At 38.9% G+C, this 21,910-nt stretch overlaps 2 protein-coding genes across 7 annotated transcripts in view; both read right to left on the minus strand.

Annotated features, from left to right (window-relative positions):
* Positions 1–11,751, minus strand: part of LOC130713363 (uncharacterized) — a 21,101-nt gene extending 9,350 nt beyond the window's left edge. Inside the window, exons 1-5 of the mRNA XM_057563135.1 lie at positions 11,748–11,751; positions 11,209–11,374; positions 10,350–10,434; positions 9,108–10,267; positions 7,967–9,010 (exon numbers count right to left, since the gene is read on the minus strand). Coding sequence (XP_057419118.1) covers positions 7,967–9,010; positions 9,108–10,267; positions 10,350–10,434; positions 11,209–11,374; positions 11,748–11,751 — 2,459 coding nt within the window. The remainder of the gene's footprint in view (positions 1–7,966; positions 9,011–9,107; positions 10,268–10,349; positions 10,435–11,208; positions 11,375–11,747) is intronic.
* Positions 11,752–12,971: 1,220 nt separating this feature from the next.
* LOC130714628 (uncharacterized) lies at positions 12,972–19,958 on the minus strand. 6 transcript variants are annotated; one of them, XR_009011369.1, is made up of 10 exons: positions 19,850–19,958; positions 19,056–19,603; positions 18,247–18,681; positions 17,527–18,046; positions 15,419–16,797; positions 15,281–15,335; positions 14,569–15,193; positions 14,408–14,493; positions 14,117–14,190; positions 12,972–13,883 (listed from the first exon to the last, which is right to left on the minus strand). XR_009011369.1 is itself a non-coding variant. In XM_057564540.1 (7 exons), the coding sequence occupies exons 2-6, from the start codon at positions 19,591–19,593 to the stop codon at positions 15,295–15,297; spliced, it is 2,913 nt and encodes a 970-aa protein (XP_057420523.1). In that variant the 5' UTR covers positions 19,594–19,603; positions 19,850–19,958; the 3' UTR covers positions 14,495–15,193; positions 15,281–15,294. The 6 variants fall into 6 exon arrangements, 3 of the variants coding, with proteins under 3 accessions (XP_057420523.1, XP_057420524.1, XP_057420525.1); XR_009011370.1 differs by lacking the exon at positions 14,408–14,493 and having other exon boundaries at positions 14,614–15,193; XR_009011368.1 differs by lacking the exon at positions 14,408–14,493.
* Positions 19,959–21,910: the final 1,952 nt, after the last annotated feature.

Genomic DNA, 21,910 nt, shown 5'->3' on the forward strand with positions numbered 1-21,910 from the left:
AATTTGCAAAGGGTGCATCCAAAACAAAAGACAAGATCAAAATCAAAGCAAACTATGCTTCAGAACCGGACTTTTCCTTGGAACCTTCGGCACTTCTCTCTGTACTTGCTTCAGATCCTTCCTCCTCGTCGCTTTGTTCAACATCTTGACGTTCTTCTTCTTGTAACTTGAGTAGCAACGCATCAACTTTGAGCTTCCTGGCAGTACTCACCCGGATTGTTTCTTGTAAAGCCCTTGGAGACCTTCCAGTAATTCAACAATTATGGCCTTAGTGTCAGATGCAGTCACAGTAGGCGCAGATGCTTTGCTAGTTGGTAAGGCAATGTCGAGAACATGTGGGTCCATAAACAAACGTTGATCCAAAGTGATTGGAACACCACAAGACATAGCCACATCATCAGCTCTGAGAATCTGGGATGTTGCTTCAGAATGATCTCAGTAAAGAAGTGATGGAAACGAAACAGGCAGCTTCACAGCACAAGTATCAGCATGCTTCAATGTCTGCTCAAACACAAAAGTTCCAAAATCAAAATCAATAGACTTGCCTATCCGATAGATTAATTGGCAAGCGTTGCAGAAACTCCAGAAGTATGCTGAGTAGGAACCCAATTCACAGCACCAATCCTGTTAAGAATAGCATACTTCACACTCAGATTTCCAGTAGAGAGCAGCTTCTTGCTAGGCCACTTCTTCACATAACCAGCGCTAAGTTCCTTGGCCACAACATCCATGGACACTTCTTCATCAACAAAGGCAATAGCACTTCTGCCAAGTGCTTGATTGATCACAGCAGGTGAGAACACAACACATTCAGCTCTCACATAGACTTTCCTGAATTCTGCACTATCAAGACGTCCCACATCAACAGAGAGATTTACCAAGAACTCTCTCACAAGCCTCTCATAGCACCTACCAACATTCTGAATAGTCTTCATCAGACCTGCTTTCTCAATAAGTGCAATAACATCTATACATTCAAGAACATCAGAGCCAACTTCCCTTTCCTTGGCCATTCTCCTCTTGCAAACAAACTTCCACTTCTGAACATTCTCTTCTAAGTGAAAAGACACTCTATCAATAGGAACGGCAGGAACATTCTGAGGAATACGCTTACCAGAAAACTTCTTTTTCTCAGAAGATCGAATGTTCTGAACACCGACTTCAACATCTGATTCAGAGTCTTCAACGTCAACTGGAGTCTTCCTCTTCTTCTTCTCAGTGGGAGTCTTGTCTTCCTTTTGCTTTCCCTTACTCTTCACACTAGCCTGTCGGGACTTGTAGGTTATAGGTGAAGACTTGGATTTCTTTGATGGAGTAGGAGTGACTTCAGGAGAAGAAACCCTTCTTTTCTTCTTCATCCTCGCAGCAACACTATCAGCAACGGACTCAGTCAGAGGAACATCATCAGAAGCATCATCAGAGATGTTCTGAACAGAGGCTGGAGCCTGGTTTGGCTCTTCAGAATTGGTACCCTCAGAGTTACCATTCTTTGGATCAGCATCCTTTGAAGAGGATGACACAGAGATGTCTGGCTGGGCAGCATTGCCTGAATCTTCATGAGAAGTGGAATCCTTTCCAGAATTTTCTTGAGCAGAACTTTCCTTAGACCTGGATGTCTCAACATTAGGTACAACATCAGGCACAGTAGAATCTTCATCATTGATCTCCTCTTCGTTAGGAACAATTGGGGCTTTGCTGTTCTTGACCTGTGATTCGTAGACCTTACACGTTGGGTTTTTTGATCGCATCTTCTTGAAGACTTTCTTGGACACAGAAGATGGTTGAGAAGTATCACTCTTCAAACCCATACACTTGACTCCTTTTGCAGTTCTCTCAATCTTAGCCTTGACAGATTCCTTCCTTCCTGAGCTTTGAGACATGATGAATCGAGAGTAAATACAAACAGAGTACAGAACAATGAGCACAACTTTCAGATGAACGATGATAAGTCTTGAAAAAGATAGATGCACAAGCGGTTGAGAGAACACAATTTGACCGTTGAAGGTAGTTATAGGATAAGCGAACCATGAAGTAACCTTCTCTCTGCTGATGTCACAACGGCAGTTAATGATGAACAAAAATAAACTAGCCGTTGACACATATGGACACGCTAATTGCTATGCATCAAAAAGGCAAATCCCTAGATTTCCTCTTAATTTTTCAAATGTAAGTGCATCAAGGGGTTTTGTGAAAATATCAGCCAATTGCTTGTCAGTTGTAACATGTTCCAAGTTGACAATTTTATCCTCCACCAAGTCTCTAATGAAATGATGTCTAATGTCAATATGCTTGGTCCTGCTATGCTGTATGGGATTCTTGGAAATATTGATTGCACTGAGATTGTCGCAGTACAATGTCATGACATCCTGCTCAACATCATACTCTTTCAACATTTGCTTCATCCACATGAGTTGAGTACAACTACTTCCGGCTGCAATATATTCTGCTTCAGCTGTAGACAATGAGACACAATTCTGCTTCTTGCTAAACCATGAAATCAGATTATTCCCTAGAAAGAAACATCCACCAGATGTGCTTTTTCTATCATCTGCACTGCCTGCCCAATCGGCATCACAGAAACCAACTAACGAAGAATTTGTATCATGAGTATAGAGAATACCATATTCACTCGTGCCATTGATGTACTTGATAATTCTCTTGACTTGTAGCAGATGACTAGCCTTAGGAGCTGCTTGATATCTTGCACATACACCTACTGCAAAGGTGATATCTGGTCTGCTGGCAGTGAGATACAACAAGCTTCCAATCATGCTTTTATAGAGACTTTGATCAACATCTTCTCCTTGCTCATCTTTGGACATCTTGATGTGTGTAGCAGCAGGGTTCTCTTGTGACCAGCCTTTTCAAGACCAAATTTCTTGACTAGGCCTTTAGCATACTTACTCTGAGATATGAACATGGAATCCTCCATTTGCTTGACTTGTAGTCCTAGAAAATAATTCAGTTCACCAACTAAGCTCATCTCAAATTCAGATTTCATTTGTTGAACGAAATGTGCCACCATTGAGTTAGACATTCCTCCAAAAACAATGTCATCCACATAAATCTGTGCTATCATGAGCTTTCCTTTGTCATTCTTTACAAACAGAGTTTTATCAATTCCTCCCTTGCAGTAACCATTGCTTACGAGAAACTCAGTTAATCTTTCATACCAAGCCCTAGGTGCTTGCTTCAAACCATACAAGGCCTTCCTCAACTTGTACACATGATCTGGATGATGTGGATCTGTAAATCCTTTAGGCTGTTCAACATAAACTTCTTCATTCAAATAGCCATTCAGAAAAGCACTCTTCACATCCATCTGATAAAGTCTGAACTTCAAGAGACAAGCAACACCTAACAAGAGTCTTATAGATTCCAGTCTAGCTACTGGAGCAAAGGTCTCATCAAAATCAACTCCTTCTATCTGAGTATATCCTTGAGCAACAAGCCTTGCTTTATTCCTTGTGACTGTTCCAGCTTCATCTGATTTGTTCTTGAAGATCCACTTGGTGCCAATGATGTTTACTTCTTCAGGTCTGGGCACTAACTCCCACACTTCATTTCTTCTGAACTGCTCTAGCTCTTCTTGCATAGCATTTATCCAGTATTCATCAGTGAGAGCTTCATTAACATTCTTGGGTTCTATTTTAGAGATGAAACAACTGTGAGCAATAATACTTCTGGATCTGGTAGTCACCCCTTCTTGAAGATTACCAATAATGTTTTCTTGAGGATGATTCTTCTGAACCCTGATTGATGGAGCTTTGTTTGATGTGATATCTTTGTCTTCCTTTTCATCAGCACTTGTTTCTGACTCATTGTCTAGGGCGGTTGCTGGAGCATTGGCTGGAACATCAGTACCATCATCATCTTCATTCAGAACTGCTTCTTCCTTCTTGCTTGGTTCATCATCCACAGTCACATTCACAGATTCCATCATGGTCCTCGTGCGAGAGTTAAAAACTCTATAAGCTTTGCTGTTCATAGAATACCCCATGAAAATTCCTTCATCACTTCTAGGATCAAACTTCCTCTTAGGATCACGATCTGCAAGAATATAACATTTACTTCCAAAGATGTGAAAGTATTTTACAGATGGCTTTCTACCTTTCCATAGCTCATATTGTGTAGAGGATGTCCCTGCCCTGATGGTGACTCTATTATGTATGTAACAAGCAGTACTCATAGCTTCAGCCCAGAACTGGTGTGAAATCTTCTTAGCATGTAACATTACTCTGGCTGATTCCTGGAGAGTTCTATTTTTCCGTTCAACAATTCCATTCTGCTGTGGAGTGATGGGGGCAGAAAATTCATGGCTAATACCTTCTGTTCCACAGAACTCCAAGAATTTTGAATTCTCAAACTCCCTTCCATGATCACTTATGATTCTTACAATCACACAGTCCTTCTCATTCTGAAGTCTCAAACATAGGTTCTTGAATATTTCAAATGTCTCTGATTTTTCTCTCATAAATTCAACCCATGTATACCTTGAAAAGTCATCTACACAGACAAACACATACCTCTTTCCTCCCAAGCTTTCAACTTGCATGGGACCCATGAGATCCATGTGAAGCAATTCCAGAACCTTCGTTGTGGTCTGATGCTGGATCATCTTGTGAGACACCTTGGTTTGCTTACCAATCTGACATTCTCCACATAGCTTCCCTTCTCCCAAGCTCAGATTGGGCAATCCCCTTATTGCTTCATCAGCTATAACTTTTTGCATGCTCCTGTAGTTGAGATGTCCTAGTCTTTGATGCCATACATTCACCTCACCTTCTTTAGTTAACATACACCTGGAAACATGAGCTTTTTCTTCTGATGTCCACATGTAACAGTTGTCTTTTGATCTGACTCCTCTCATCACAACTTTTTCATCATCAGTGGTCACAACACATTCTATCTTATTGAACTTCACATCATACCCTTGATCGCACAGTTGACTTATGCTGATTAGGTTGGCAGTTAAGCCATTTACAAGCAACACATTGTTCAAGTTAGGAGATTCTGTGCTAACAAGCTTTCCTACCCCCTTGATCTTTCCTTTAGCTCCATCTCCAAAAGTAACATAGTTAGTGGAGTGACTTCTGATATCTTGCAAGAAGCTCTTGTTTCCTGTCATGTGCTTTGAGCAGCCACTATCAAAATACCAATCTTCTTCTGATGATGCTCTGAAGGACGTGTAGGCTACCTGACATCTGACTTCACCCTTGGGCTTCCATTCCTTCTTCATCTTAACAGGCCTTTTATCGTGCATCTGAGGATAGCCATATAACCTGTAACAGTAAGGCTTTATGTGACCATTCTTACCACAGTAGTGACACTTCCAAAGTACAATTTTCTCAAGCTTGAGCTGGGATTTCCCATGTTGAGGTACATGTCGAGGCAATGGATCTGACAACTGATAATTTCTGGGCTTCTTGAATTCAGTTTGTTTTGCAGCAGACACAAACTTCTTTGATTCTTTTTGACCTTCTTTGTTCGTTGTTCTGTAGTCAAAACCAATTCCCTTCAGACTCCCTCCTTGCTTGCTAGTTTCTTTCAGAATCTCATCAAGCATGTCAGAACCACTGTTTAGCATTCTAACAGATTTATGAGTGGCTTCAAGTTTTCTTGTCAGAATTGTTACTTCCTCTTGAAGTCCTGCATTAATCAATATTAGGTTAGCTTTTTCCATAACATCAGCATTATTAAACTTACTTTGCCATTCCTCCAGATCCTCCTTCAGTTTTGTGCTGAGCTCTTTCAACCTTTCATTCTGAGACACAAGTTGCTCTATCTCACTTTGCTTTTCTCTCACAAGTTTACATGCTTCTTCCCACTTGTTGTGTAGCAGCTTGTAAGTTTCAGCCAATTCCTCATCAGAGATGTCTTCATCACTTGTCTCAGACTCACAGATAGTTCCAGAGAAAGCATTGACTTTGTTTGCAGATATCTCCTCCTCATCTTCAGTGTCTTCATCTGACCAAGTTACCATCATACCTTTCTTTTGCTTCTTCAGATAAGTGGCACATTCAGACCTGATGTGACCATATCCTTCACATTCATGACATTGAACTCCTTTGTTCTGAACAAGTCTTTCTTCTTCCTTGGTCTTCCTCTGAGAGTTTGAAAACTTGGGTTTGTTATCGAACTTCATGTCCTGGGCATTAGGTCTGGTTCTTTTGTCAATCTTCCTCAAAGCCATGTTGAATTTTTTTGCTAGCATGGCCAGAGCCTCAGAAAAACTTTCACCCTCACAGTCTTCATCATCACCTTCATCAGTGTTAGACACAAAAGCAATACTCTTATTCTTCTTCTCAGATTTTCCACTCAGTTTCAACTCAAATGTCTGCAAGGAGCCAATAAGTTCATCAACCTTCATGTTCTCAATGTCTTGAGCCTCCTCAATTGCAGTGACTTTCATAGCAAACTTCTGAGGAAGAGATCTCAGAATTTTCCTTACAAGCTTCTCATCTGACATAGGTTCTCCCAAAGCAAATGAAGCATTAGACAAGTCACGGACACGCATGTGGAATTCTGAAATAGTCTCTTCTTCAGTCATCATCAGATTTTCAAATTGAGTAGTAAGCATCTGAAGTCTTGACATCCTTACTCGAGTAGTTCCTTCATGTGCAGTTTTCAGAATTTCCCAAGCATCCTTTGCCACAGTACATGTATTGATCAGCCTAAACATATTCTTGTCAACTCCATTAAAAATATCATTTAGAGCCTTTGAATTTCCAAGTGCAGCTTCATCTTCAACACTGGTCCATTCTTCTTCAGGTTTTTCCACAACAGTAGTAGAGGTGCCTTCAACCTCAGCCTTAGTGGGGTGCTTCCAACCCTTGACAATAGCTTTCCAAGTCTTGTTGTCAATCGATTTGAGAAAGGCTGTCATGCGAACCTTCCAGTAGTCATAGTTAGTACCATCCAGAATGGGTGGCCTGTTGACTGATCCTCCCTCCTTGTTATCCATGAGAACTTGAATAAAACTCCCTGGAGCTCACCCAACCAGAACAGGGTGCCTGCTCTGATGCCAATCGATATTCAGGTTCCCTCTGATACGATTGTCCTGCACGATGCTAAGACAAGAGGTTCGACAATCGCTTAACAATAAAACAGAACTTAACAACAAAACAATAACACTCAGAAGTTGTTCACCCAGTTCAGTGAAAACTTTCACCTACGTCTGGAGGGTTTGCACCCAAAGAAAGGAAATCCACTATCTCAAGATTCAGGAATTACAGACACTCATGAACGACTCAGTTCATAGTTCACTTCCTAATCTACCCAGTGTATTTCTACTTAGAATCCCAACCTAAGTATGAGAGCCCCTCTCACTTTCTCTCAATCACTGCCACAGTGATTGGTGAACACAATGAACAAGTAAAGTTTGAACGCAATCAAACAACACAGAACCTCTCTTTGCTTTATAGAATCAGTGAGCAAAGACAGATTCACAACTAACACAGGACGAAGCACAATAACAAATCCTAAAACTCTTAATCTCTCTTTCAGCTTCGGTTCTCTTCACGTTTTAGGTCTTCATCCTTTTATAGACTTCAGCAGCGGTAGCATGGGCTTTAGGGTTAGCACGGGCTGAAGAAACAGATTCCAATAACAGCAATTTGAAAACGCAATCTTGATAGATTCGGTTTCTTATTGCACAAGTAAAGATAGAAATCAATCTTTTAACAAAGATTGTTTCAACAAATAACAACCCAACAACTAAAACCCTTTTGGAATAGTTACTTGCTCCTCAAGTAACTCAAAAACATATCTTCAGCAAATCTTCAGAAGGCCCATAACAGAAACACAAGCTGAGGACTGATGTCCTAGCTTCACGAGGTCAGATGCCACGACATCTGCTTCGACAATCAGTTGTTTTGACAAAATGCAAGGCAACATGTTCCAACACTTAACTGTTAGAGCTAAACGCATTTGGTTAACCTCGCTGGCTCCAAACATGTTGATGTACATATTAGCATCCGAATCAATCTCCGTCAGAAGTTCCCTACGTATAAGTGGCCAATCGTCTTCTGCAAGACCCTTCAACGATGCAACACATCTATATCCACAGTGGCCATCTCCCTTTACATTTATAAAGTCAACAACGAATGGATGAAACTCATCAGGGATTTGTTTAAGGTAGCGCCGACGTAGGTAACTACTCACAGGCTTCTTATTCTTTGTACACACCATCCGGATCAGAGGACTTTGTACCTTAGAAGCCTTAGAAGCCGTAGAAACCTTAGAAGCCTTAGAAGCCTTCGAAGCCTTAGAAGCCTTTTGAGACCTAACCTTTGGAGAAGGTTCCTGTAATGGTGTCGTGTTGCTATCACGCCATGAGCCCGGATACTCCTTGTCAATAGTCTCCCATCTACAAGGAATGCGCTTTGTAGAGGTCTCACCACATCCCTTGGCAAACTTCTTGGGCTTGTTAGTGGATCCCATTGGCCTACCCCTTGTTTTCTTCTTTGTTGGAGCGCACATAGAAGTCGTTTCTGGATAAGTAATCATTCTAAGGCTCTCAATGATCGACATTCTAACTCCGTGAGAAGACTCCTCGAACTTGGTTCGTAATTTATCAAATTCAGACTCAAAACTCAAACCCAATGTTGGATCCATGTCACGGTCCGAAGAATCCCAAGTCAATTTCCTCCAATGTGGATGAATTGCAAGTAATGGGACAGATTCAAACTTCATGAGCTCACAAGCACATGGTAGTCCATGGGTTCTCCTAAGTACACATTCACAGTATATACCACCAACCCCAATCATGCCAATTTGAGTCTTCTCTTTAACAATAATGTGCAATGCGGCTCTAGATACAAACCCGCGCAAATGCTTATAGAACGGGTCATTCAAAGAATGCTCTGTGACAAATATGCTGAGCTGGAAGGACTCCTTTATCTTGTCATGCTGCATGATAATAAGCTTGTTCATCGCAGTCCACGCAATGACCAAGTCACCCTTACTGTCGGACAATAGTTTCTTCAGCTTTGAGTGTGCCCCCTCAACTCTGCGCATGGAATAAACATGAAATAAAAAAAACAGAAAACATTTTGCCAAACATTTTACAGTTGAAGTAAAAAAAGTGAAGGATAGCAACAAATTACCTGTTTGTTGTCGTGCACCCCATGTGCATACAAGTATCAATCTCAAACTTCACAAACTTGCTTCTCAAAGGCAACCAGTTAGTCTCAATGTAAGTCCAGAGCTCACCGGTATTCGATATAGCACCCACAGCTTTATCATACTCAACCTCGTTGGCAGCATACATCAATCGATTCCATCTATCAGTAATGTCTTCACGTGTCTCAATGTCTTTCACAAGTTTCTTCATCTCGCCAGTTACACTCTTAAGTACATGAAACTGACATAGAAGACAGCGAGCTGCGGGAAAAACAGTTTCCAATGCTTCCATCAAAACTTGGTCTTTGTCTGTAACAAAGACCTTCGGCAGATTGTCCTCATTAATGATCAAGTCTTTTAATCTATTCACAGCCCAAACAACCTCATCCTTTTGCTCATTCTGCATGTACGCAAAAGCAATTGAGTATGTCAAATTTGTCGACGTAACCCCCACCATCTCAAGTAAAGGGATCCTGTACCTATTGGTCTTGTATGTACTATCCAGAATCACAACATGAGGAAACTCATTGAATAAGTGAATGGAATCAGGGTGTGCCCAAAACAAAGATCTGACCACATCAGTACCATCCTGCACCCTGGACCAATGTGCGTATTTGTGTTCTTCCAACAACTTCATCAAGTGTTGCATCTCGGTCAACGATCCCCTCTTCAACCTGTTGTATGCTTGCTTCTCATTGTAAATCTGTTTAATTCTAGTCAAGTTGGTTGGGTTGTGTTTCCTTATAGCAATCAAAATATCACTGGCCTTGACCCTTTCTTCAATCATTTCTCCCACCATCGCCTTTTCCTCTGGATTTAGACGGCCAACATATGAGTGACCCTGCAAAACCTCAGCAGTGTCATGATTATGGATCCCACTATGCACAAGCACCGTCCACATTTTATCTTTATTACTACGCCTTGCCCTTAGCCTGAATGGACAATTACACTTCTTAGTTCCAGTCCGATTTCGCTTTAACACCGATGTGGATGGTTTATATTTGCCGCCACGCTCACATCCTAGTGTCATCACGGCCCTCCTTTTGTCAGATCCATAGTCCGACTTCTGAATAATAATAACATAGCCATGCTCTTTACCTACAGCTTTGGCCCAATTAACAAGATCTTTGGAGGATTCAAAAGCCTACAACATTTAAAAACTCAATTAAGTATACATCGCATGACCTACACATAGTGCCTAACTTGTTAAATTGAACAAAACTTACTTGGCTAGTGGTGAAAGCTTTTGTAAGATCCACAGAAGGCACAATCTCCATATTGGGCCTATTTACTTCCTCAGGTATCATTATGCTGCAATCAACAAAATAAGCTCAATCAATCTAAAAAACTTTGTTCTGTCCGCACTTTAATATGCGGCAGCACATATTTGCCTTCCGCAGTTTAACTGGCGGACCTATTATTCCAACATATCACTTTCCGCACGTATGTTAACGGGAAAATCAATTTTATTTAGATAGTAGCAGTACCAGAACTTAAGACGATTGAAATGACTAAGTTTTTTTGACTTCCGCTAACAAGTTAGCGGAAGGTATAAATTTAACACGTCCGCACGTATGTTAACGTGAGCGTGTAATTTGTTTCATTCCCGCAGTTTTAAGGGCGAGACTATCCAGTTACGTCAGAAAGTCGCGAAATCGCGATGGAAGCTAAAAAAAGCTGAAAAAAAGCTCGGAAAAAGGTAAAAACTTACATGGGTAAGCTTCTATTCTTGACTTGAGATCACCCAAAAGAGCTTGGGGGTGGAGGAGTGGAGGAGTGGAGGATTAAGAGGAGAGTGAGGAGGAGGGTGAGGAGGAAGAAGGAGATGGTGTGTGGGAAGTAAAAATTAAATATTACCTTTTTATGTTTTTTTTACTAAGGGCATTGTTGGAATTTTTAAAAAAGGAGATGGCGGACTTAACAAAACAGGGCGGCGCAAATAGTCTCTGCCTAAATCATATTACTACATCTTTCTTTGGCTCTATTTTTAAACGGTTGCGGAAACTAGAAAATGTTCCCTTTTCCACATCCAGATATCATTGCCATGCTTCACCTACTTCTTCTTCCTACAGCCACCTTCCTGACCTTGATGAAAACTTTTTCCCTTTCGCCTCCATCTTTTCATTGTTCTTCCGCTTCCATCTAGCTAGCACGTGCTTTCTGTCAGTGTCTTCCAATTGCCTCTGGTTTGGTGTGGATTTGTTCACATCTTCTATGGTCTCATTTTTGCGGTTGATACAACTGATTAGGCCTTAAAATATTTGAAGTGACAAAAGAATGGTTACTATCAAATTTTCGCTTTGTAATTAGTGGATTAGAGACCATGAAGACATTTGATCAGGACAGTTTATGTGATTGTTTTATTTCCTTTTGGTTTGCTGTTATCTACTTTATACCGACAGAGCTTGCTTCCGTTTATATTGTTTATATTATTTTATGTTGTAGCATTTCAGAATATTCTTTTACTGCTTATTACTCTAGATTTTTTTAAACATGTTACTCTACCTTATTATCATGTAATGTAAGTGTTATTTGACTTGTCTAACGAAAAAAAATTTCCTTTGGAATTAGCAATGAACAAAAAAATCATGTTTGTTATTTCTTTTAAACGAAAACTTTAGTACCCATTTTTTTTGACAAGGAAAATTTTAGTACCCATTGAGCAAAGTTCAACCTCAAATATTTCCACATTGTGCTAGTTTGTATTCATTTCTTATCATTCGGCCTACGCCAAAAAATTATTATCTCAATAAAATATTTACATATATATTTTTTACATGAAGGGTAGAAGTAGAACGAATTGCATATTCAGAACCTAAGCACACCAATTTATTGCCAATAAATGAAGATATTATGAAATTAAATTAACTATGAATAATCAATAAAAGAATCATGAAAAATCAACCCGTTTGGGTTGGGCAAGCTACAGATAATCCAAGGCACGTTCAACCCATAAAAATTACAAAGAATAGCTTCTCGTTTAACATGATTTTTCCACATGCTAAGAACACATTTAATCAACATTATTCAGTGACAATCGCTTAACATGGCCAAGAAGCAATTATTTCTCACTTCATTTTACACAATTGTGGACACGTTATTATAGAGCAACTTTCCTAACACGCACTAATCGGTAAAGTATTTGTCAAAAGCTCATTCAGGTATGGCAGTTCCCTCATTCTCATTACATTTTCACGCAATTGTGGAAACAAGCGATTATTGAGCAGCTTTCCTAACATGCACTAATCACTTGACTGGTACGAAGAGATTGGTTTCATTGATTTTCATTCTGTATCAGACAATCTACATACCGCAAGCAGATTTTCTGATGTAGCTTTGGGTCTTAAAATTAGCATTCACAGCGCAATTAAGACCTAGCCTCAAACAAGGATACGTAGAGCAGTAGAGGAAACGTTTGGCTAATTGAAGAAATTGAATGAACGTGCACCAATTTCTTTAACATAAAACCACTAACCGTAGCTAAAGGAATTCGTGCATCAAAATACCATGTATGGAAATTCAATTTTAATGCTCATTTACAGATGGTCCTTTATAAACTTAGTACTGCAAAATATAAAACCGAAGTTTTAAACTTGCTTCTACGCCTCATGAAGCAATAAAGTTTAATGACGGTTTTCTATTTACATGCTCAGCAACAAGCATATAAACAGGTTCGGAGACTAAAATACTCCATGAGAACCAACCTTGATTGACATACAATCTTATGAATTTCAAGGTATATACCTCTATTTAAATGAACCAAATTTTAGAGAATTGCAGTTTTGGATGTTTTAAATGATCTACTCAACTCCACCCCTTTAAAGGTTGAGAGCTTGATATACGGACAGTAGACTAAAAGTAGTGCCCAATTTTGAGCCCACACCTCATAAATATAATTTACTTTTCTTTCATTATACTAAGCAGCACTAAGAACAAACACCTATGGTAAAGCATAATGCCCTCTACCCTAAGTGGCCAACTTGGCATAAAATTGACAGGCAACTAACAGTGACTAGACCAGGTGATGCAGAGACAGCATTAGAAAATTTAACCCTAAAAAATAAGAAAACTAATACACAAACAACTTCTAAGAACAAGCTTCACACAATCATCTGGTGAAGAGATTTTGCAGCTGCTCATGAGATCATCATACCCAATGCTTAACCTAACCAGAAAAGAGAGAGAGGGGGAAGAAGCAGAGCAGAAACAGAAGTGAAAAAAGAACCAAAAAAAGATGGAGGGAAACTTTCAGGTGTAATTCACAATCACAAGAAAAATAATCCCATATTTCCTCAAAAGGAAGGACAAACCAAAAAGTTTTCCAGCACCAATTAGAAACAACCTCATTTTCAAAACCACAATATACGTGACATCATATCAAATCATCAAAAAATCTCATGACACAACATTGAGATGACCACTGAAAACCAGTCAATCTGCATATGATTGTAATTAGTGGAATATGATCAATGTGAATAAGAAGGAAACGTAAAAACTAAATTAACCACAGACAAGGCTGAGATGATTCAAGTTCATACAGAGACAACTACACATACAACTGAAGATCCTACTCAAATAATGGAACAACTCAATAGTTTCATAGAGAATTACCTGTTGAAATCATTTGCATTTCAGCATTAACTTAAGAATAAATTGTAAGTCAGCCAATTGCTCAAATGGAACAAAGACGTAACTCATTGCAGCAACATCCAGGATCTCAGTTGACCTTATATAGAAGCTTTACCTAGCCATGACAATTTCTTGGGAGGAAAAAAAAGGAAAAAGGAAGGGAAAAAAGAGGAAAAAAAAAGAGAAAAAAAGAAAATGAAAAAATACAGGACAATATAAGACACCAGATGATGATGGTAAAAAATATTGGCAAACAGTACATAGAGCAAACACACTCATACATAATACATCTCCCATATCACTTAACACTTGATAGGGGGAAAATATGCTCTGAACCATAGAGCATCAGAATCTGACTGCATACCTTTATTTATACAAGAGAAAATCAACCCAAGAAAACTGTAGCTCAAAGCTCCAATAGATTTCAAAGTCAATAACCTGCATTTGTTTTGGGTATAACATGCCCACCATACCACAAAACATGAGTGAATCAAACGGAACCTATGGTTGGCCACATCCAAGAATGTGGCTTGCAACTAAACATGATCATAATATCAAAATTCCCTGAAGGGTATAAATCTAGATATGACACAAAGTAACAAGAGGAGATGAACTAATACATCACTCGAAGGTTCAGTTTACACATTATTTATACCCTTAGAGAAAAAAGTTTTAGATGCATATCATCAGGACACAGGCTAAAAGGGTTTCTCCCTCCACACCATGACAATATCTGAGGGACTAGAAACCAAAGATATTCAGATTCCATAAATGTTCAAATAAATATGAAGATCCAAATATAGTAGAGTGCAATACCTTTAATAAGAAGAATAGTATACTTAAAATAACATTCCAACATACATCAATCAAGCAGTAAAAGCAGCATGATACAAGTGCTGCATGGTTGATCATGACAAAAGCAGGACACTTCTTGAAACCTTAAACCACATCAACAGCTGTAGGAATCTACATCTGATCTTTTTCCAACCCGACCTGCAAAGAGAAATAAACAATTGAAGATGTTCATAAACCAACAGAGAATATTCCGAGAACCCAGTCAAAGACATCCTCCGAGAATCACGCTTCTAAGAGGAAACAGTCTATTCCTTGTAGTGAACTGGTTCAGGAACCTCAATGAGAATCCTTAGTCCTTAATTAGAATATGCTCTTATCTCAATCATTGACGGTGTAAGAATCTTCAAACGCAGACAAAACCATGACCTGCGCAATGCTTTCGTGATAAGATCATTGACAAGAACTCCTATCAGCCTTGGGTGACAAGATTTTCTGATCAGCATTTATAAGCACCGAAGTTCGATTATCCTCTAAAGTACTTCTGATTTGAAATTAAAAAAAAAAAACAGAAATGAATACTCATGGTTAAATTGTTAGGATTGTCGGTTGTCAGGTAGAAACTTTGAAATCATTTAGATTCCCACTCCTGCAAAGCACAAAAAGCAACTAAGCTTTAGTGATCACTATGAGTGCATAAACAAAATGTATTCCATATAAGGCCATTAGCTATTACCAAGGAGAGTTTTCTTAGTATTTCCCATTTTCCACTTCCTCCCCACGTTTCCAACCTGTATCAAAGAATATTGTCAGATTTTGAAGAATTTAAGCTAACATAATTGATGTTAACGTTTTATAACAGGAAAAGTCATACCTGGATTTTCATCAGCTCCTGCATTTTCAGTTGACCTTTCTGACTTGTAGTTCTCATTCACTGAATTCAACATCCCATTATCATTCAGGTTTGTTGAGTCCTTCATGTTTATAATTGGTTCCTGTATGGCATCTTCAAGATGTTTTGAATTCTCTACACTAGAAGCATTTTCTCCATCACTTGACTGATGCTTAACTTCTACAGATCCAGAGTCATATTTTGTTATACTAGTTGATTCATACTCCTTGGAACTTCTTGTAGAGGGCCCACTCCCATCATGATGTTCTGATTTCAATTTAGACAGGATTTTCTCTTGATGTTCTGATCTTACATCTCCATTTCCATATTTATCACTGGATTGATGCCTGCCTGACCTCAATCGTCTGCGTTCAAAATTGCTCTCATCCAAATTTTTACGGGATGAAGTGCCTCCTATGTCATGATCACCTTCTAATGATACTGACCTTGAACGCCTTCTATCACGATGCTTTGATTTCTTATCTTTTACTTCACCTGATTTATCTTTGGAACGATGCTTCCCTTCAACAGATTTGGATCTGGTCCTTTTACTATCACGATGTTTTGACTTTCCATATTTTCTTTCATCCTCTCTAGCATCAGTTTGATCCCTACTTTCTGTAGATCTTGATCTGGAGTGCCTTTTGTCATTATGCCTTGACTTTCGGATTCTGTTTTCCTCCAATTTCTCAGGGAAGTTGTGCTTATCCTCCACAGATTTTGACCTGGACCGCTTCTTGTGCCTGGATCCGCTTTCATCCACTTTTCTTGGGGATGATCGGCTTCTTCTCTGAGGCTTCTCATCCACAGATACTGACCTGGACCGCTTTCTCTCTCTGTGTTTAGACTTTTCCTGCAAGATTTCTTCATCTTTGTTGAAGGAGTTAGGCTTATCATCCGAAGAACTAGACCTCGAGTCCCTTCTGTTTCGTAGTTTTTTTTCATCAATCTTTGGAGAAGACCTACTTCCTCTGCGATGACTTGGAGAGCCAGAATCAGCACGTGACTGTTTTCTTCCTCTATGAGGTGAACTTTTCCTGTGACGTTTCGGAGAAACAGATGATTTCCGTGTATAGGGGCTCGCACTCCTACTTCTATGTCTTCTTGAAGCAGATGAATGATGATCTAGAAATCTATCTGAATCTCGTCTTCTATACCACCTATCACTATGTTCCCTGGTGTCTCTAAAGGACCTCCGACCCCTTTCATAGCCCGAGTGATGGCGCAACCTCAATGGTGACCTGGACCTCCGATCCCTAAAATGGGGAGCAGGTGAATAGGAACGAGACTTCCTCCTTCTCCTGTAATTGATAGGAGATCTCGACTTTGATTGAGATCTTCCACGAGGGGGAGAAGGTGATCTACATATGGAAATTAAATATAGATTAAGAGAGAGAGCATGTAAAGAAAAATATGGTTTTATGATAAAGGATACAAAGAATAAAGAAAGAACAAGATACATAAGTTTGTCACCACAGTTTATTTGACAATAAAGCATGATTGATGATAAACTTGCCAACAGCAAGGCCACCAACAATGTCCTTTCTTCGACAGCAGACACCTGTATATTCTAAATAGAAATAATTCATTGAGGCCAGCTCTTACCTATATTAAGCTGGCAGCCTTCTTTTAACCCTACTATTTCTAGCTAGAAAAGAAAGAAACTTCATTTGGCTAAAAAGTTCAACCTCGGCACTGAAATCTAAAATAATCTTATCAATAGTTCAGTCTAGGTCATGAGCTTGATTAAGTAGTCTAACTGAATTTCATATCCAATTGTATATAACTTCACTCATGAAAAGTCTCCTTTTTGCCCACAAGTAAGGGTGAGCAACCTTATACATACATTTTTTTGGTCAACCTTATGCATACACATATTTAAAGCCTCTTTGCTCAGTTTGTTACATCAAAGTTATTTCCAGCATTAAATCATACAAATCCATAATTCCTAGATTTTCTAGGAAGGGCATGCTAGCAAAAACAAATAAATAAATATCGAACACTTACGACAATTAATTTTTTTAAAAAAAATAGAGAAGAGGCACCAATAGAATAAATTATCATAAAAAAGAGTGACATAAAAGATAAACCTGGATTTCTGTTTTGTCTCTTTTTCTTCAATCACAAGTCCATCAGGATTCAATTTCTTACTTATTTCTGCAGCTCGTGCTGCTGCTAAGTCTGTGGCAGATTTCATGGTTGCAGCTCGGTTAGCAGCCTGCTGTGCAGTCATAGTTTGTTGCATAAGCAGTGCTTGCTGGAATTGCTGCTGTTGCATTGCAACAGCTTGCTGCATCATTAAAGGAAGAGAGGATGAAGCATGTGAAGAATTCACAACAGATGGTTTCGGCGGAAGTGATTTTGCCATTTCAACATTTAAAGGGCGCCCCCCAACATCAATGTTGTTTAATGCCAAAGCAGCAGTTGCCTCTTTAGGTTTCGAGTATTCTATATATGCAAAATGCTTTGACTCAGTGATTGTACAATCAACAACAGTGCCACAGAAAGCAAAGAGTTGTTTTAGCTGTTCCACAGTGAGAACGGGACTTAGATTGCTAACTTGAAGGGTTTTCTTCAATGCATCCTCTTTATTAGTTTTTTCAGGTGAACCTGATTGTTGTAGCAAAATTAGTTGTAAGAAAAAATTAGGAAATAGTAAAAAGACAACAAATAAAAAAAGAAAGTCAATAAAGTCACTACAAAAAATAATGTGAAATCAAGGAGAGAAAGCATTCATCACATACGAGTTCAGAACTAGGCAAAAAACATACCAACATTACAAAAACAAAATTAAATAGCATATAGCATACCAGTGGAATCTTTAGCTGACTGAGCTTGCACCTGAGCTGCATGAGCTTGAAGGGCTTGGGCAGCAACTATTGCCTGAGCGGCGGCCATCGCAGCAGCAGAAGGCGCCATAGGAGCTTGGCTAAGTGTTCCCATTGAAGTTGTTGCAGCTAAGGCAGTCATAAGCAAATTATGAGGTGGGTGATTCAACTTACAATCAACTTTTGCACAGCGCCCATTTAGGTAATCACGACAAACTTCCCCCAGTGAGGCCCCAATTCCTGGTAAAATAGCACCGCCAGAAGCTCCGGTAATAATCCCTGGAATCATTCCCAATAGTCCCGGGAATGCCCCTGAAACAGACCCAGAGTAATTTGGCATGTTGGGCATAGTTTGATTTACCAGATTTGGAAATGAAGATGCAGGAGCTAAACCCAGCAGCCCTCCATTACTATTACCTACGATAAAACAAATCAAATAAATTGAAGATTATGACCAGTCAAAACACATATATGTGCAGTAATAAGGACATTCTTTTACGTACACGAATTTACACAGCATAACACACATATCAAGAATAACAACTTTAAGCATAGCAACAAATCTTACTATCCCAAATAGAGGGAATATTCATTTCAACTTTGATATTTCTCATTCTATTTTAATTTTAATAGACCTAGACCCTTGTGTTACTCATAATTATATACCACACAAACCAAATGATACACATTAAAGGCAATCTCAAAAGAACCACATTGCAGCCGTATATAATCGAGAACCTATAGTAAAAGTAAACATTAAATCAGAGGATTTTAGTAGCAATGATGGTTACCTGCACTGAAAAACACAGGAAATGGACTACCCATGATAGGCTTGCCATTGCATTCGACATTGACCATATAATTCCCTCTCTTTGGCACCACATACGTAACAGTATACGTTCCATCACCCATATCCTTGACAATCCCTTCTTGATCCGACCCACCAACCCCCAATCCCGGTGTCACTTTCACCTTGATCAAAGCACCCCCACTTGAAACCTTCCTCTCATCCGAATCCTTAGTCACAACCGAAAACGAAGACGGAGCACAAGCCGTCCCGCCGGCTATCCCGGTCCCCGCAGCAGTACACTTCGCCGGATCCACCGGCCCAATAGGCTTCTTCTTGGCATAATCCTCATCCCATTCATCAGAATCACTATCCGATTGAACAGCAGGCCCCCCCTTCTCATGAGCCTTCTCCAAATCCCTGAATGTGGCCTCAAACGCGGCTTTGGCTGCCGCAGCTTTGTCGGCCTCCGTCTTCAGCTTCGCCTCCTCCGCTTGCTTCATCCATACCGGCTTCACAACTGTCAAACTCCGATCAGCCATCAAACCCTAGCTTGAAACAAATCGAAAGATTAAAAAGCTAATCGAATAATTAACTTCAATAAAAACTAAACCCTAGAATTTGGGGGAAAAAAAAAACCTAGGTCAAAATTGAAATCAGAATATGTAGAATCTGGAGGTGAATTTGAAGATTTGGAAAATTGAAAAGAGGAAATCGTGATGAAAATTAGAGGTAGAGTGAAGATCGAGAAAAAGAGGGGGGGGATTTTCTGGGTGATTTTCCGGGAAAGTGTAGTACCTGTCGGTTTGTTGTGTTGACGGCTAAGTTTGGTGTTGGAGATTAGTTTCCCTTCCGAAGACTCTCTGATAGGAGAAAGGGTGAGGGTGAGGAATAACATGATGAAAGATAAAAAGAGAACCTGTTTTATTTTTTTATTATATTTGTGAAAGAATCTGTAAAATTGAGTTTTTTTTTTATTTTGAGAGGAAAATATTTCTATTATAATTTACTTTTTAGAAAAATATAGGTTTACTGTTGAAACTATTTTAATAAAAGGATTAAATTGATTATTTTACGTTAAAAACTTAATTATATAATTTGTTAAACTCATCTCAATTTTAAATTACACTTTTTTTGACAATTTTTAAATTACACTTTTTTACAGGTTAAAATACAATGCAATTTTCCAAAAATTACTTGGTTTTTAATATATTTTGCTTTAAACTTTTTTATCACCGCGGTTAAAATCATAACAACAATCCCAATAGGTGGTTTGTTCAAATGGTATATGTTTGATTTCCCTTGAGCAAAGTCTTGGGTTTGAGTCTTGTGGATAGAAAAAACATCGTTGAAAGAGTTTGCCCCACCATGATGTGGATGTTCCCGACTCGAACAGGATGTCTCCGAAGAAGTATATCTGTCTTACACAAAAAAAAATCACAGCAACAAGAAGAACCAAGAAGAAAAACTAAAAACACCTAGATAAGACTGTTGTAAATAATGGAGACATTATCAGAAGAGAAAAGAAAAAAAATACAAAATGTAACACCCAATTTTCCGATTAGTAGAATATTTATTAATTTATTTTAATTATTATTAGGTTATATAGTGATTTGAATAAATAGGTGATTTTACTATATAATAAGGTGATTATGAGATTTTATTATATACTAAGGTAATTAAGTGATTTTATTAGATAATTAGGTGATTATGTGGTATATTTTTGTGAGTAAATTATTTAAATTGTATATGAGTGATATATGTGATTATTATTTAAATCTTATGTGATATAGTATAAGATTTAGATAAATAAGGGTTTTAGGTTTTAAGTGAGTAGTTGGGAGTGAGGCCTATTGTAAGACTATTTAAGGGTTAGAAGTGAATTAAACAGGGAGAAATCAGAATTTGAGAATTGGAGAAGTTAGCAGAGCAGAAGAAAAGAAGCGTGAAAGAGAGAATGAGAGAAAGGAGAAGAAAAACCTAGACTTTGATCTTCAAGAAGTAAGGGTTTGGATTCATGTTCTATGGATTAGTATGATAATGAGTAATGATAGGAAACATGATTTAGAAACCCTAGGATGCATAAATTCCCAAATTGAAATAGTTAGGGTTTGATTTTAAGATGAATTTTGGGGGTAGAAGATAGGCGCGCATGATGCGCGGGTTGCGCGCGGGAAATTTACGAGATCTTGAACCCTTTTTCGAGTTGTGTTAATGACCGAAATTGAAGAAGTAGTCTTCATAAGAGTTGTAGCCCTTTCTGTTATGAAACTTTTGCCGCTGGTTTCACGTCGTTCCGACGTCTGTAGCTCGAGTTATATGCGTTTTAGTGAGGATAGATTAAGCTGTCTCGTTTCTCACGAACTGTTGTTAGTGTTAGATATTTCCTGAATTTTGTACTTCGAATTTCGACTTGAAAATTTACAGTGATTTACAAAACGTGTATAGGGAACCATGATAAAAATATTGAATTTTTCTGAGTGTATTTGAGGTATTTAAAAATTCGCCTAGGTTGCTGTACAGTTTATAACCGTTTTGAATAAAATGAGTCATTTTAGGTGCAAATGTTGTTTTCGAAAGAAGATGTGGTGCGCGCACGAGGTGATGCGCAAGACAAGGTGGCGTGCGGCCATGGCGAGGGTTGCGCGCGAGGGAGGTGTCGCATGTAGGCAGTGGTGCGCGCGGTAGTGCGCGCATGAGGGGGTAGTGCAGGGAGATTACGAGTTTTGGGGGAAAATTAGGAGGAATCCAGTTTTTGTATAATAGTTGCAAAACCTGTTATATATGAATTATATTTAATTTATATATGTTTAATAGTTCATTATATGATATTGTTTCTGAATTGATGTTATGTGTTAA

The sequence above is a fragment of the Lotus japonicus genome, chromosome 4 (assembly GCF_012489685.1).
Source record: "Lotus japonicus ecotype B-129 chromosome 4, LjGifu_v1.2".
Classification (NCBI taxonomy): Eukaryota; Viridiplantae; Streptophyta; class Magnoliopsida; order Fabales; family Fabaceae; genus Lotus; species Lotus japonicus.